This window comes from Microtus ochrogaster, chromosome 7, assembly GCF_000317375.1.
Source record: "Microtus ochrogaster isolate Prairie Vole_2 chromosome 7, MicOch1.0, whole genome shotgun sequence".
NCBI lineage: Eukaryota > Metazoa > Chordata > Mammalia > Rodentia > Cricetidae > Microtus > Microtus ochrogaster.
The window spans coordinates 78478023-78490944 of NC_022014.1; the positions used below are offsets into that span (position 1 = coordinate 78478023).

General features: G+C 51.1%; 1 protein-coding gene across 2 annotated transcripts; it reads left to right on the forward strand.

Moving 5' to 3' along the window:
* Positions 1 to 2910: 2910 nt before the first annotated feature.
* Positions 2911 to 12345, forward strand: Slc16a5 (solute carrier family 16 member 5). Of its 2 annotated transcripts, XM_005350723.1 has the most exons (4): positions 2911 to 3230; positions 5954 to 6097; positions 7958 to 8767; positions 11072 to 12345. In XM_005350723.1, the coding sequence occupies exons 1-4, from the start codon at positions 3032 to 3034 to the stop codon at positions 11338 to 11340; spliced, it is 1422 nt and encodes a 473-aa protein (XP_005350780.1). In that variant the 5' UTR covers positions 2911 to 3031; the 3' UTR covers positions 11341 to 12345. The 2 variants fall into 2 exon arrangements, with proteins under 2 accessions (XP_005350780.1, XP_026636474.1); XM_026780673.1 differs by lacking the exon at positions 7958 to 8767.
* The last annotated feature ends 577 nt before the right edge of the window (positions 12346 to 12922 follow it).

The window sequence follows — 12922 nt, forward strand, 5'->3', positions numbered from 1 at the left end:
ATATGGGTCCCAGGGGACTGGAGCCATTGGTCTCGGCCACAAGCGATTTTACCCACTGAGTCATCTCGTGAGCCAACATTCAGTCTTCCAACTTTTCTTTTTTTTTTTTTTTTGGTTTTTTGATTTTTGAGACAGGGTTTCTCTGTGGCTTTGGAGCCTGTACTGGAACTAGCTCTGTAGACCAGGCTGGTCTCGAACTCACAGTGATCCGCCTGTCTCTGCCTCCCAAGTGCTGGGATTAAAGGCGTGTGCCACCATCGCCTGGCTCAGTCTTCTAACTTTTCATGTGGCCTCTGGGGACCCATCCTCAGGACGTCAGGCATGCTGACCAGCACTTTGACCCTCTGAGTCGCCTCCCCAAGCCCTTCCAGTCTACCGATAGCTCTAAGATTCAAGTTATGCCAGCTGGTGGTGGCACACACCTTTAATCCCAGCATCTGAGAGGCAGAGGCGGAAGGAGCTCTGAGTTTGAGGCCGACCTGGTCTACAGAGCGAGTTACAGGACCGAGAAACCCTGTCTTGGTGGGGGAGGGTGCACAACTTGACTCACATTAGGGGCTGGAGAGATGATTCAGTTGATAGGAACACTGACGGCTCCTGCCGAGGACTTGACTTCAATTCCCGGTACCCACCGCAGACAGCCCACGGTTGTCCATAACTTGAGCTCCAGGGAATCCAGTACCTCTGGCCTCCATGGACACATGCACTCACATGTAGACACACATTCTTAAAAATAATACAAATAGGGGGCTGGAGAGATGGCTCAGAGGTTAAGAGCACTGACTGTTCTTCCAAAGGTCCTGAGTTCAATTCCTAGCAACCATATGGTGGCTCACAACCATCTGTAATGGGGTCTGGTGCCCTCTTCTGGCCTGCAGACATACATGGAAGGAATGCTGTATATATAATAAATAAATAAATAGATAAATAAATAGATAAATAAATAAATAAATAAATAAATAAATAAATAAATAAATAATACAAATAGTGCTGGACAGTGGTGGTGCACTCCTTTAATCCCAGCACTCGGGAGGCAGAGGCAGGCCAGCCTGGTCTACAAAGTAAGTTCCAGGTCAAGCTCCAAAGCTACAGAGAAACCCTATCTTGAAAAAACCAAAACCAGGGGCTAGAGAGATGGCTCAGCAGTTAGGAGCATTGCCTGGTCTTCCAAGGGTCCTGAGTTCAATTCCCAGCAACCACATGGTGGTTCACAACCATCTGTAATGAGGTCTGGTGCCCTCTTCTGGCCTGCAGGCATACACACAGACAGAATATTGTATACATAATAAATAAATATTTTAAAAAGAAAAAGAAAAAACTAAAAATAAAAATAAACCACAAATAAATCTTTAAAAAAAAAAAAGAGTCAGCCATTTGGTGGTGGAACACCCCTTTAATTCCAGAATTTAGGAGGCAGAGGCAGGTGAATTCAAGGCTGGTTTACAAAGCTAATTTCAGGACTGAAAAAGTCCTTTCTCAAAAAAAAGAAAGAAAGAAGAAAGAAAACTCGAGTTACATCACATTATACCTCACAGAACACACAGGTTACAGATGATCTTGAAGAGGAAGTACGGGGGGGCGGGGGGCACGAATAAAGAAGCCGTCACAGCACAGCGGGGCAGAGTCAGCAAGGGACTGGCGGACAGACAGACAGGCGATGGAAAGGCAGAGCGCCTTACCCCCACCTGCTACTGGCTTGAACAGACCACAGGCTGAGCTGAGTCGGGGACAGTTGCGAGTGTCACCTGGCAATCTGTTGGGCCGAGGCTGTGAGATGTGGAGGGTCAGACACGGACTCAGAACTGGTGTTCCGTTACACTCCACCCTGTCTCTCTTCTTATGTCTTTGACAAGGAGGTTGCATTGTTCCTCGGTCTGGTGTGCCCAGAGCTCACAAAAGGCATGAGTGGGCATGAGTAAGTCTTATGGTGGTCTCCACAAATGATGGTGCTCGCGGGCATAAGCGAGAGGCTGCAGCTGGAAGCTTGGTGTGGGAGACTGAGTGAGGCAGGAGAACTGCCACCCATTCAAGGCCAACACTGACTACATTTAGAGAGTCGTGGGCTACCCTAAACTATGGAAGAAAGACTTCCTTTTACAGTATTAACTAATTAAGTCAGGTATAGTGATGCACACCTTTAATCCTACCCCTCAGGAGGTAGAGGCAGTTGGATCTCTGAGAGACAGAGGAAGGAAAGAAAAAGGGATGGGCAGAGGAAATGCAATTAAGGGAGCGGGGAAGATGGTGTCATATTTCTATGTATGTGGGGTGTGCTCAGAAAAACGTCCTTAGCAACAGGATTCAGCCGAGCTGTGTAGCTCAGACTCTTGGTCTTCAATACCTCGTAAAAGGAGTATTATAAGGCAGTTCCAAAAGGAAGGAATGTTGTATACATAATAAATAAATAAATCTAAAAAAAACAAAACAACAAAAGGCTCCCCTTGCAGCCTTCAGGCCCCGTGTCCTTGCTGAGTGCCCTCTGTAACAGCTTGCTTACTGAAGGTGAACTGGGTTGATCCTGAGGTGTGGCGAAAATTGGTGTTGGAATGAAGGCAGCTTGGTACGAAGGTTGAAAACAGATCCATATCCAGCTTGAGAGACACCAGAACCTTACTGACCCATGGTCCACTCATCTGGAAACAGTTATCAAGTGATTTAGAAGGCGCTGCCTGCCAGTTCCCAGGTGATGTAATAGCTAGAGAGAATTCCACTGACCCACCTGTGCCATTGGCCACTGCCCGCCCCGCCCCAGCGGCTTTCCTGCCACCTCCAGTCAGGCTGTCCCTGGGAAGAGGGTGGAAGGAAATGCCAAGGCCAATGCAAAGGCCTCTTGCCGCCTCCCAGGGGGCGGTGCCCCTCCTTGATACTCGGGGCTGGAGTATAAGGAAGAAGCAGTTTGAGTCACCCAGGCAGGGTGGCAGGTGGGCTGAGGGAGGGCTGGCAGCCTGCCAACCACAGCCTCCCATTCTCTTCTCTACCCGGCTGTGGTCACAAAGTAACCATAAGGCTGTGGCGATCCTAGGAGCTGAGAATGCCCCAGGTTCTGGAACAACCAGATGGCCGATGGGCCTGGGTAGTCCTGCTGACTTGTATGGTCGCCCAGGCCCTCACCTTGGGCTTCCCTTCCTGCATCGGCGTCTTCTTCACTGATCTGCAGCGTGACTTCCAGGCCACCAACAGTGAGACCTCATGGTTTCCCTCTATCATGGGGGCCATGCTCCATGGTGGGGGTGAGCATCTCGAAGAGGGGGTGAGGGAAAAGGGACGAAAGGGTCTGTTGGGGACTCTGTGGGTGGGGGACACACGATCTTCCTGACTTATGAGGTCCCTCTCTCTGAGGCTATAGGCTTCACCTCCTGGATGTATCCCCGAGATTTGCTCGATTTGATCAGGGCCTGGCCCCCCTGGCTAGGATCCAGTCCTGTTCCTAGAAGTCTGTGCTGCATTGGGATTGGAAAGTGGGGGTGGCACCTGAGGCACACAGCCAGGTAATGATTCCAGAGTCCTCCTGGTGACTGATCTAGAGCAGAGGCATGCAATGACAGGCTGAGTAACCGCTGGCATTAGGACCAGCAGTCCCAGGCCAGGCTGTCTCTCGGGACATTTCCTTCCCTCCAATAAGGAGATAATAGCCAGCATCCTGCCCAGGGCCCATGTGACGTGACGGGGAGACCTCGTGCGTCCTGGAGCTAGTAAGAGCTAGGAAGTATATGGGGCTGTGAATTGTTAGTATATTAGAGATCCTCACTGCGGCTTCAGGATAGGAAAGGCAAGCCATAAAGAGGGGACACAGGAAAAGCCACCCCCACACACAAAGTCTGGAGCTTAGAGAGAAGACAGACCGCATCTTCCCCTTCTCCGTGTTCTCCAGCCACACCAAGTGGCACCAGGGACATCTTCCCAACACCTAGGAGGGTTATGCTATAGAAAGAGACCTCAAAGGGGGCTCGGTCAATGAGAGCAAAGCCAATTATCCACAGGACTCTCTCTCTCTCTCTCTCTCTCTCTCTCTCCACACACACACACACACACACACACACACACACACGTTTGTTTGGCTTTACTGATCCCAGCTCCCCAGCAACCTTTCTGCCACTCCCTCCATCAGAGTAATGATTGGTTATTCTAGATACTTCTCTTACACGGAGAAAAAAGGAAATTAGCAGAGAGAGGGTGATGGTGCAGCATGGGGATTGTCAACCTCCATGATTGCCCTAGAATGTGTGGCCTCCTGGCCTTCAGGGCTGGGGAGTCCAGTGGGAATCTCAGGTGGATCTTTATCATGCAGGTCGAGGAGGGGTCTCAATGAGAGACTGGAGACTAGGCATTCCATGGAAACCCCAACTCACCAGCCAGCTTTGGCCTCACTATCCTGTTGCAGACACATACAACTTCTGTTAGTGTGAGATTCCTGCCTGGCAATCTTCTCGCCTACATAAGTGTGCTAAGTCTGTTGCTCACCCAAAATATTGGCCAGTAAAGGAAGGAACGCAAACACCAAGGGCAAGGCCAGCAGAGATTGAGGAGGGAACAATACCCAGCCAGGCAGAGGGCACAGGTGGCTCAAGATCTCCACTCCAGCTCCACACCCTCCTCACCTGTGATTTGGAGCTCTTCCCAAGGTCACCTTCCCGCGTCAGGTAAAGTCCCAGAGGTGGGGAAGACCCACGGGCCAGCAGTCACACCCCTTCCAAGGCTTGTTTCAGTTCTGCCGCTGCGAGAGCAGCCTCGACAGGACTGTTTCTGAGTGTCAGTTCTGCCGCTGCGAAAGCAGCCTTGGCAGGACTGTTTCTGAGTGACAGACCGTTACCCTCCCTCTGTTGTTCTCGTGTCTACACTGGCTCATACCACACTTCCTCCCATCAAAGATCCACATACACGTGCTGTGTGTGCATACACTTTCTCTGCCCTCCTAAGTTATCACGAGAAACTCCATTGTATGTGTTCCCTGGGGGCAGGATGCTCAAAGATGTGGGTCTGTGAGATCTAGGAACAGCTGGCCAATCTGGCTGGTTTCTACTTGCCAGATGTAGTAGGGCTACTAAGAAAGCAATTGGGGGTGAGACAACCCCTTCTCCACAGGGAGCTAATTGTTTAAGTTTGGATTCAGGGAGCAACAATTTGGATCCCTTCCTTCCTTCCTTCCTTCTTTTTCTCTCAGTTGCCTCTCTATATCCCTCAGATCAGAATCTCCCTGCTTCCAGCCTCTCTCTGTTTCTCTCTCCCTCTCCCAGTATATCTCCGTTTTCAATCGTTCTCTCTCTCTCCCAATCAATCTCTCTGTCTTGCTGTGTGTTCCAAAGACAGAGCCCAAGGCCTACAGCTGAACATCCTCTCGCCCCCTGAGCTACCAGTCCTAGGTACATAGACTGGGTAATGGCTGGAACCAGCGACCGAGGGCAGAGGGAATCTGGCCTGATCTGTCTCCCTGACACTCCAAAGCTCAGAGCAAGGAGGTGCAGAGTGGTCCAGGACCCCAGTCAAAGGCACGAGGTTGGAAAGTGAGGGGTCCAATCTTGCAGAAGACTGTGGAGTTGGTGAGAACAAGACCTGGAGGTGCAGACTGAGACCAAGTGTTCTAGGGGGTTCTTTCTGGGGCGAACCCCAAGCCACGGTGTGATGCTCATGTAGGTCATGATCCCAGATCGGTAGACCCACATGGAATTGTTCTCAGCTTAGGTGAGTGGAGGGTTCTATATGCCCTTTAGATGTCCTTATTGTGGTCACCTCGTCTATCCACTCATTCTCTAGGGGAGGAAACTGAGGCAGAAAGGAGCGTCAAGCCTTCCTAGAACCACATGGCCAGCCTGTGGCAGGGTGGAGACCAGAAGCCAAGCTAGCAGATTTTAGTTCTCTCTTAAGGCCTGGCTAGTTTCTCCCAGAACCCATCTCCCAGCCCTACTGTGCCCTGACTCCAGACCTCCTCACCCACGGCCACTGGTCTTGCCTACAGGACCCCTGTGCAGCATCCTGATAAAACGTTTTGGCTGCCGAGTCACCATGATGCTGGGAGGCATGCTGTCTAGCCTGGGCATGGTGGCCAGCTCCTTCTCTGGCTCGCTCAACCAGCTCTTCCTCACAGCAGGATTGATCACAGGTAACTGTCACGCTACTCAAAGGCGCAGGGTGGGTGGGATTGCTGTCAGCCCAGGGGAGAAGACAGTCAGGGGATAGATCCATTAGAATGTTTAAATGCTTGAGAGTACGGGAGAGGACAAGGCTGGGCATGTGAGACCCTCCCGGCCTGAGGGGATGGGACCACCGCAAGAAGTGAGTCAGGAGGAAAGATATCCGGGGCTACATAATGAGATCCTATCTTAAGGATCATTGTGAGTTTGAGGCCAGACTGGACTACATAGTGTCAAACCACTTTAAGCTACAGAGTGAAATGGCTGGAACTTTGTAATTCTAGATGTAGACCAGGTTGGCCTCAAACTCACAGAGATGTGCCTGCACAGCCTCCAGAGTGCTAGGATTAAAGGCATGCGCCACCACAAAGAACGGTCCAGTAAAGAGGGGAAAAAAATGATGCAAACCAGAGAATTTACTTGTGGGAGGGGCTGGATTACTGGTGGGAGGAGCTGGATTGCTGCTGGGAGGGGCTTGATTATTAGTGGGAGGGGCTCGATCGCTAGTGAGCGAGGAGACAGGACAAAGGACAGAAATAGAGATTTAACCCTGAGGCCGTGTGTGAGCCACTGCCCCACGGACAGCGGACAGAGGAGTGAGGGGGTCAGGAACCAGGCTTTGGACTGCAGAGGAAGAGACCTAGATTGCCACCTATCCAGGCAGGTGGGAGACTGAGTATGTAGTGGCACAGGGCTGGGGGATTCCTTTTGGGAGCTTTTTCTCCAGCACTGACCACTATGGGGCAGAGGAGGCACAGAAAGAAGCAAGAGACCCCTCTGGGGAGGTGGTGTCCAGGCAGAAGGCAAGACCCTGGGAAAGGTCACAAATATGGGATCAGTTTGCTGTCCAGAGGAGGAGGAGCATGTAGGGTTTGGTCCTTGTGATTGACAGGAGTGGCTTCAGACGGATCCCAAGACTTAGGCCAAAGTGAAACCGCGGTCTTCCGGGATGGAGGAAACTCTTAGGTTGTTTAAGTGTGAAGGAAATCTTTGGGAGGCATTCATAGCTGATGTTAAAATGTCACTGTGAAGAGCTCGAGAAACGGCTCAGTGGCTGAGTGTATACTGCTTTTGCAGAGAACCTGAGTTTAGTTCTTAGAACCCATGTTAAGAACACCATCATTCCAGCCCCAGAGGATCTGACGCTTCTGACCTCTGCAGGCATGGAACTCAGACACACACACACATATATACATATGTGCAATTAAAAATAAAAATAAATCTAGGGTCAGAAGAGATGGCTCAACAGTTAAGAGCACTGGTTGCTCTGGCAAGAGGACTTGGGTTCAGTTCCCTGGACCCACAAGGTGGCTCATAACCATCTGTAACTCCAGTTCCAGAAGATCCTATGTCCTCTTTGGAGCTCCACAAGTACCAGGCATGAACATGGTGCATAGACACACATGCAGACACAACACTCATACACATAAAATTAATAACTCTAGAAGAAAAATTATTTGAGTCAAAGTCTTACTATGGAGCCCTGACTGGCTTGGAACTCCCTATGAAGATCAGGATGGCCTTGAACTCATAGAGATCTACCTGCCTCTGCCTCCTGAGTTCTGGGATTAAAGGCATGCACCATAATAATACCTGGATTAAAAAAAAAAAGATAAAGTTATTGTAGTGCTGCACAGAGAACTGGGAGGAAGAGCTCAGTGAGAAGCTCGCAGGCAGGTCGTCAGGTACCTTCCATCATGGGAACTTGGAAGTGTATCTGGCCTAGTGCCAAAGGAGACAGTCATGGAACATGAGCCAAGACCCCTACTCCGTGTGGAGCTGGAAAGTCCTAGAATGTCCCTGAGCTGATGTCCCCTCTCGCACTACAGGCCTGGGCATGTGTTTCAGCTTCCAGTCAAGCATCACAGTGATGGGCTTGTATTTTGTCCGCCGCCGGCCCCTGGCCAATGCCCTGGTCTCCATAGGCAACTCTCTGGGTGTCACTCTCTGGCCGCTGCTGGCACGATACCTTCTGGAAACACTGGGCTGGAGAGGCGCCTTCCTCATCTTTGGTGGCATCCTTCTTCACTGCTGTGTATGTGGAGCCATCCTGAGGCCCGTTGCCACCCACGTGGCCTCTGAGCCCAAAGAGGATCCCCCTCCATCTCCCAAGACACCTACGCGCAGCTGCCTGGCAACGTGCGTCTCAACCATCCGGTACCACCTGGCCTTGGACCTCCTTCGGCACAATATGGGCTTCTGCATATATGTAGTGGGTGTGACGTGGATGACGCTAGGCTTCCCACTGCCACATATCTTCCTGGTGCCGTACGCCATGCACCACGGGGTGGACCAGTATTGGGCGGCCATGCTCATGTCAGTCGTCGGCTTCTGCAACATCTTTTTGCGGCCGGTGGCGGGGCTACTGGCAGGCAGGAAGAGTTTGGCTGCCTACCGGAAGTATCTGTTCACCGCGGCGATCCTTGTCAACGGGCTCACCAACCTAATATGCACAGTGTCGGCTGACTTCTCGGTGCTCCTGAGCTATTGCCTGGTGTACAGCCTGTCCATGTGCGTCATCGGGATCCTCATCTTCGAGGTCCTCATGGACACTGTCCCAATGGACCGGTTCCCCAGTGCGCTGGGCCTCTTCACTGTCTTATGTGGCGTGGCTTCTCTCATCTCTCCACCACTGGCTGGTGAGAGCCGGGGAGGGAGGGCAGCTAGGCGTAGGTAGGGCCTGTATAGGTAGGACATAGGGAGCAAAGCAAAGGAGAACGTCTGAGCAGATTTGAGCTCAGTCTACCATTGCCACAAAGGGACTTGAATCTGTGATCCTCACCTTTCCCCCAGAAGATCAGAGACCATGCTATAGTGTGTTATCTACCTGACAATCAAGGTACGAAAATATAGGCTTGGCGAGACTTGGTGATACAAGCCTGTCATCCCATCAGTTGGGAAATGGAGGCAGGAAGGTCAAGAGTTCAAGGTCACCCTTGGCTACAGAGCAAGTTTGAGGCCAGCCTGGGCTATGTGAGACCCTGTCTCAGCCTCCCCGTCAGAGAAAAGAGAGACACAGAGAGAGAACTAAGAGCACTTGCTACTCTTACAAAGGACCGGGTTCCTTGCTGACACCCATGTGGTAGTTCACAACTGTTCATAACTCCAGCTCCAGGGAGTACAGCGCCCTCTTCAGGCCTCCACAGTACACTTATAGACATGCAGGTAAAACACCTATAGTACATAAATGAATCTCTTTTTTTTTTTTTTTTTTTTTGGTTTTTCGAGACAGGGTTTCTCTGTGGTTTTGGAGCCTGGCCTGGAACTAGCTCTTATAGACCAGGCTGGTCTCGAACTCACAGAGATCCGCCTGCCTCTGCCTCCCGAGTGCTGGGATTAAAGGCGTGTGCCACCAACGCCTGGCAAATGAATCTCTTTTAAGGGAGGGAGAGGCTGGAGAGATGGCTCAACAGTTAAAAGCACTGTTGCTCTTGCTGAGGACCTGGGTTCAGTTCCCAATACCCAGTGATGGCTTCAGGGGGTTCAATGCCCCCTTCAGGCCTCTGTGGGTACTGCACACATGTGACATGCATTTACACATGAACACAAAATATTCATACACTTAAGGTAAGTTTTTTGGTTTTTTTTTGTTTGTTTGTTTTTTTGGTTTTTCAAGACAGACAGGGTTTCTCTGTAGCTTTGAAGACTGTCCTGGAACTAGCTATTGTAGACCAGACTGGCCTCAAAATCACAGAGATCCGCCTGCCTCTGCCTCCCAAGTGCTGGGATTAAAGGCATGCGCCACCACCGCCCAGATTAGTAAAAGATTTTTTTAAGGAAGGGGAGAGAAGGAAGGAGAAACAGAGGGAAGAGTTTTGCACTCCAGGCCTATGTGAATCTGTCGTCATCTTTTCTGCCCCTCTTCTCCTATCAGTGAAGCACAATGATAAAAGGCACCGCCTTGCAGTAAGGATCCCAAGGTCCGAAGCAAAGGGTACACTCACGGATAAGAGGGATAGGAGCCCTACCTGCATTTACTGTAATTAAGAGCCTGGCTCTCCCGCCTGTGAGTCCCAGGCAATTGCTCTTTCTCTCTGAGCTAGAATGCCAGCTACCGAACGCAGAGGGGAACACGTCCAGTTCTAGCCAGACCAGGCACAGAGTGCACCCGCTCAAAGCTCTACTCTTGGGCCTGACCTTCAGGAATGGCCGCAAAGGGACACGTGGGGGCTGACGCTAGGAGGAAAACAAGCAGAATTTGTAAGATGAGGCCCATAGGGGAAGGCTACTGCACACTGCACACCTGAGGGAGACCATCAGGGCGGGTGGGAGAAAGCTGGTCCTGGGGGTAGCTGGCACTCAAGCGGTGTGCCCGTGACTGTGGCCAGACTATCTACACTCAGCTCAATGAACTGCTTTTTTGGTTTTTCGGCTTTGTTTTGTTGTTGCTGCTGCTGTTTTGTTTTGTTTTGGGTTTTTTGTTTTGTTTTTGTTGTTGTTCTGTTTTCTTGAGACAGGATTTCTCTGTGTAGCCCTGGCCATCCTGGAACTCATGCTGTAGACCAGGCTGGCCTCGAACTCATATATTCACCTGCCTCTGCCTCCCAAGTGCTGGGACTAAAGGTGTGCGCCCTCATCACCCAGTATCAGTGAGTTCCAGTTTCCCAGGAAGCTCTGCAGGCAAATGAATGCCTAAAAAGATAGGGTTAGGGCCAAAAGTCATGGCTGGGCAAACAGCTCGGATTCCACTGACCCTTCTCTCCGTTTGCCCTGTCAAGAAGGGTAAAGGGGCTTTAGGTTCTCTCCTGAGGAGGACATCTGCCTAGGCCAGAAGCCAGGTGTTTCCTCCCCTCCTTTTATTCCACAAGTATCTACTGTGCACCTCCAAGGTACCAGCCCCAGTTTCTTGTGAATCTAAAATCTCTACCCTCCTCAAATACACAAGTTAGTTGGAGGACCCCTTCTAGCTTCTGTGGGGGAGTAACTCGTTTTCTGTCCCTCAGGGCTCCTGCTGGACATGACCAACAACTTCAAGTCCATTTTCTACGCCTCAAGCTTCTTGCTCATCTCAGCCTCCCTCTTCATTGGCGGGGGCTTCTACGCCGAGGAGAAGAAGAAGAAGAAGAAGAAGAAGCTGAAGCAAAATGGGCAAGCCAAGGTGGAAGATACCATCTCGGAGTCTGCCCCAATGCAGGGTCTTAGCTCAGAAGACAAGGACGGTGCCAGGAAGCAACTGTGCCCTGAAAGCATATGCTACGTGACCAGTGTCTGAACTCCAGAGGTCACATGTGACCTGCCTCCAAGCTGAGCTCTGGGGTCCGTGAGAGACCTTCCTTCCAGGAAGCAGAGTGTAGAAATGGGCCTTCCTGGCCTTCTTCCTTGGGTCCCAAGAAGATGGATCTGAGTCCTACGTGAGCAGCTATGCCTGGCTCATCTGTGCTGTCTCTCACAGTTGCTCCTACCTGACACCATAGGTCTTCCCACCCAGCCTTCCTGTGTCAACTCTCTTCGTCCTCCCTGGCCTCCAGAGAATTTTGAAGAATTTTCCTTTCTTCCAAGAACTTTCTCCTCTTCTCTTCCCAAATAATCAGCCCTGACCCCTTAGGTCAGGAAGATTAAGGGAGTTGCTTCAAGAGGTGGAGCCTCACGTTGACTGAAGCCATAGGAGAGGCAGAGATGGAGGGTCGGGATGAGAACATGGCCTCAATACAGGATGTGGTCAAACTGGCTGTTTGGTGGCGCTCTGGTCCTAACACCTCTGGAGAGGAAACTGCTGTCTTGCAGGGCTCCTCCTGCTTGGGCCTCAGAATTTATGAAGTCTGAGGAGTCTTCTGCCATCAAGCAGGGCCTGAACCAGCATCTTCTCTTTTACCCCACTCTGTATCCACATAGGGAAAGGCAGACATTTGACTGACCAAGAGGCAGGAAGGCCGGCCGGCTAGGCAGCCTACAGGACACTGTAAAACTGGGCTTGAGCAAACAGTAGCCTGTGCTCTGTTCTTGGCCTTCTGAGGTTCCCCTTTCATGGGGATGTGTTGGAGGTATCAACCCTGAGGCAGTCGCGGGCTAAATCTGCCGCGGTTGTTGCTAGCCTGACCCCGAGGAGTTATGCCCACATAGACACTTCTGTGCTGCCCTCTGAGGTCAGCACACAGGGCTGTCTGTCATCAGCCCAGGCTTGTTCCAGCAGGGCACTCCAGGGAATGGGAAAACAGACTGTTTGAATTATACACAAAAACATTCCCTGCAGGCAGCGGGTCATAAACTCTGAACTAATAAAGAGGAAAAGAGGCCTGAGTAAATTTCCTCTGCTCTCCCAGCTTGGCAGAAACTTCTTGGTCTTGTTTGTTGGTTCAAGCTCAACCAGGCTCCAGCGAGAAAACCTTATCAGGAAAAATGACTTTATTTTCATGGCTCACGCCATCTTTCCTCCTCCACATATCCATCTGGCATGACTAAGCATCTTTAGGACTAGCCTAGCTCCTCTAAGATGCTGTTGCTAGTGCCCCCTCATGGCCAAAGGCAGTACTGCAGCGGTGCACTCGCTTCGTGGTCACTATCTCTAGACCTTGGATGGAGGATGGTAAAGGTGCTTACTGCCAAGCCTGGCAATTTGGGGTTGATCCCAGGAACCCGCGTGGTGGTAGGAGAGGTCCCACTACCACAAGTCATTCTCTGGTCTCCACAGGTACACTGTGGCACGCACACACAAACACAAAAATAAATACACATAAAAATAATTTTTAAAAAAGTTTGGCCTGGCCGGGCGGTGGTGGCGCACGCCTTTAATCCCAGCACTCGGGAGGCAGAGGCAGGCGGATCTCTGTGAGTTCGAGACCAGCCTGGTCTACAGA

Bases quoted from the DNA above. Each gene is read 5' to 3' on its own strand.
- Slc16a5 (XM_005350723.1), top strand. From the start codon at position 3,032: ATGCCCCAGGTTCTGGAACAACCAGATGGCCGATGGGCCTGGGTAGTC. The intron at 3,231-5,953 runs GTGAGCATCTCG...TCTTGCCTACAG, and splicing joins GGCCATGCTCCATGGTGGGG to GACCCCTGTGCAGCATCCTG. The intron at 6,098-7,957 runs GTAACTGTCACG...CTCGCACTACAG, and splicing joins CACAGCAGGATTGATCACAG to GCCTGGGCATGTGTTTCAGC.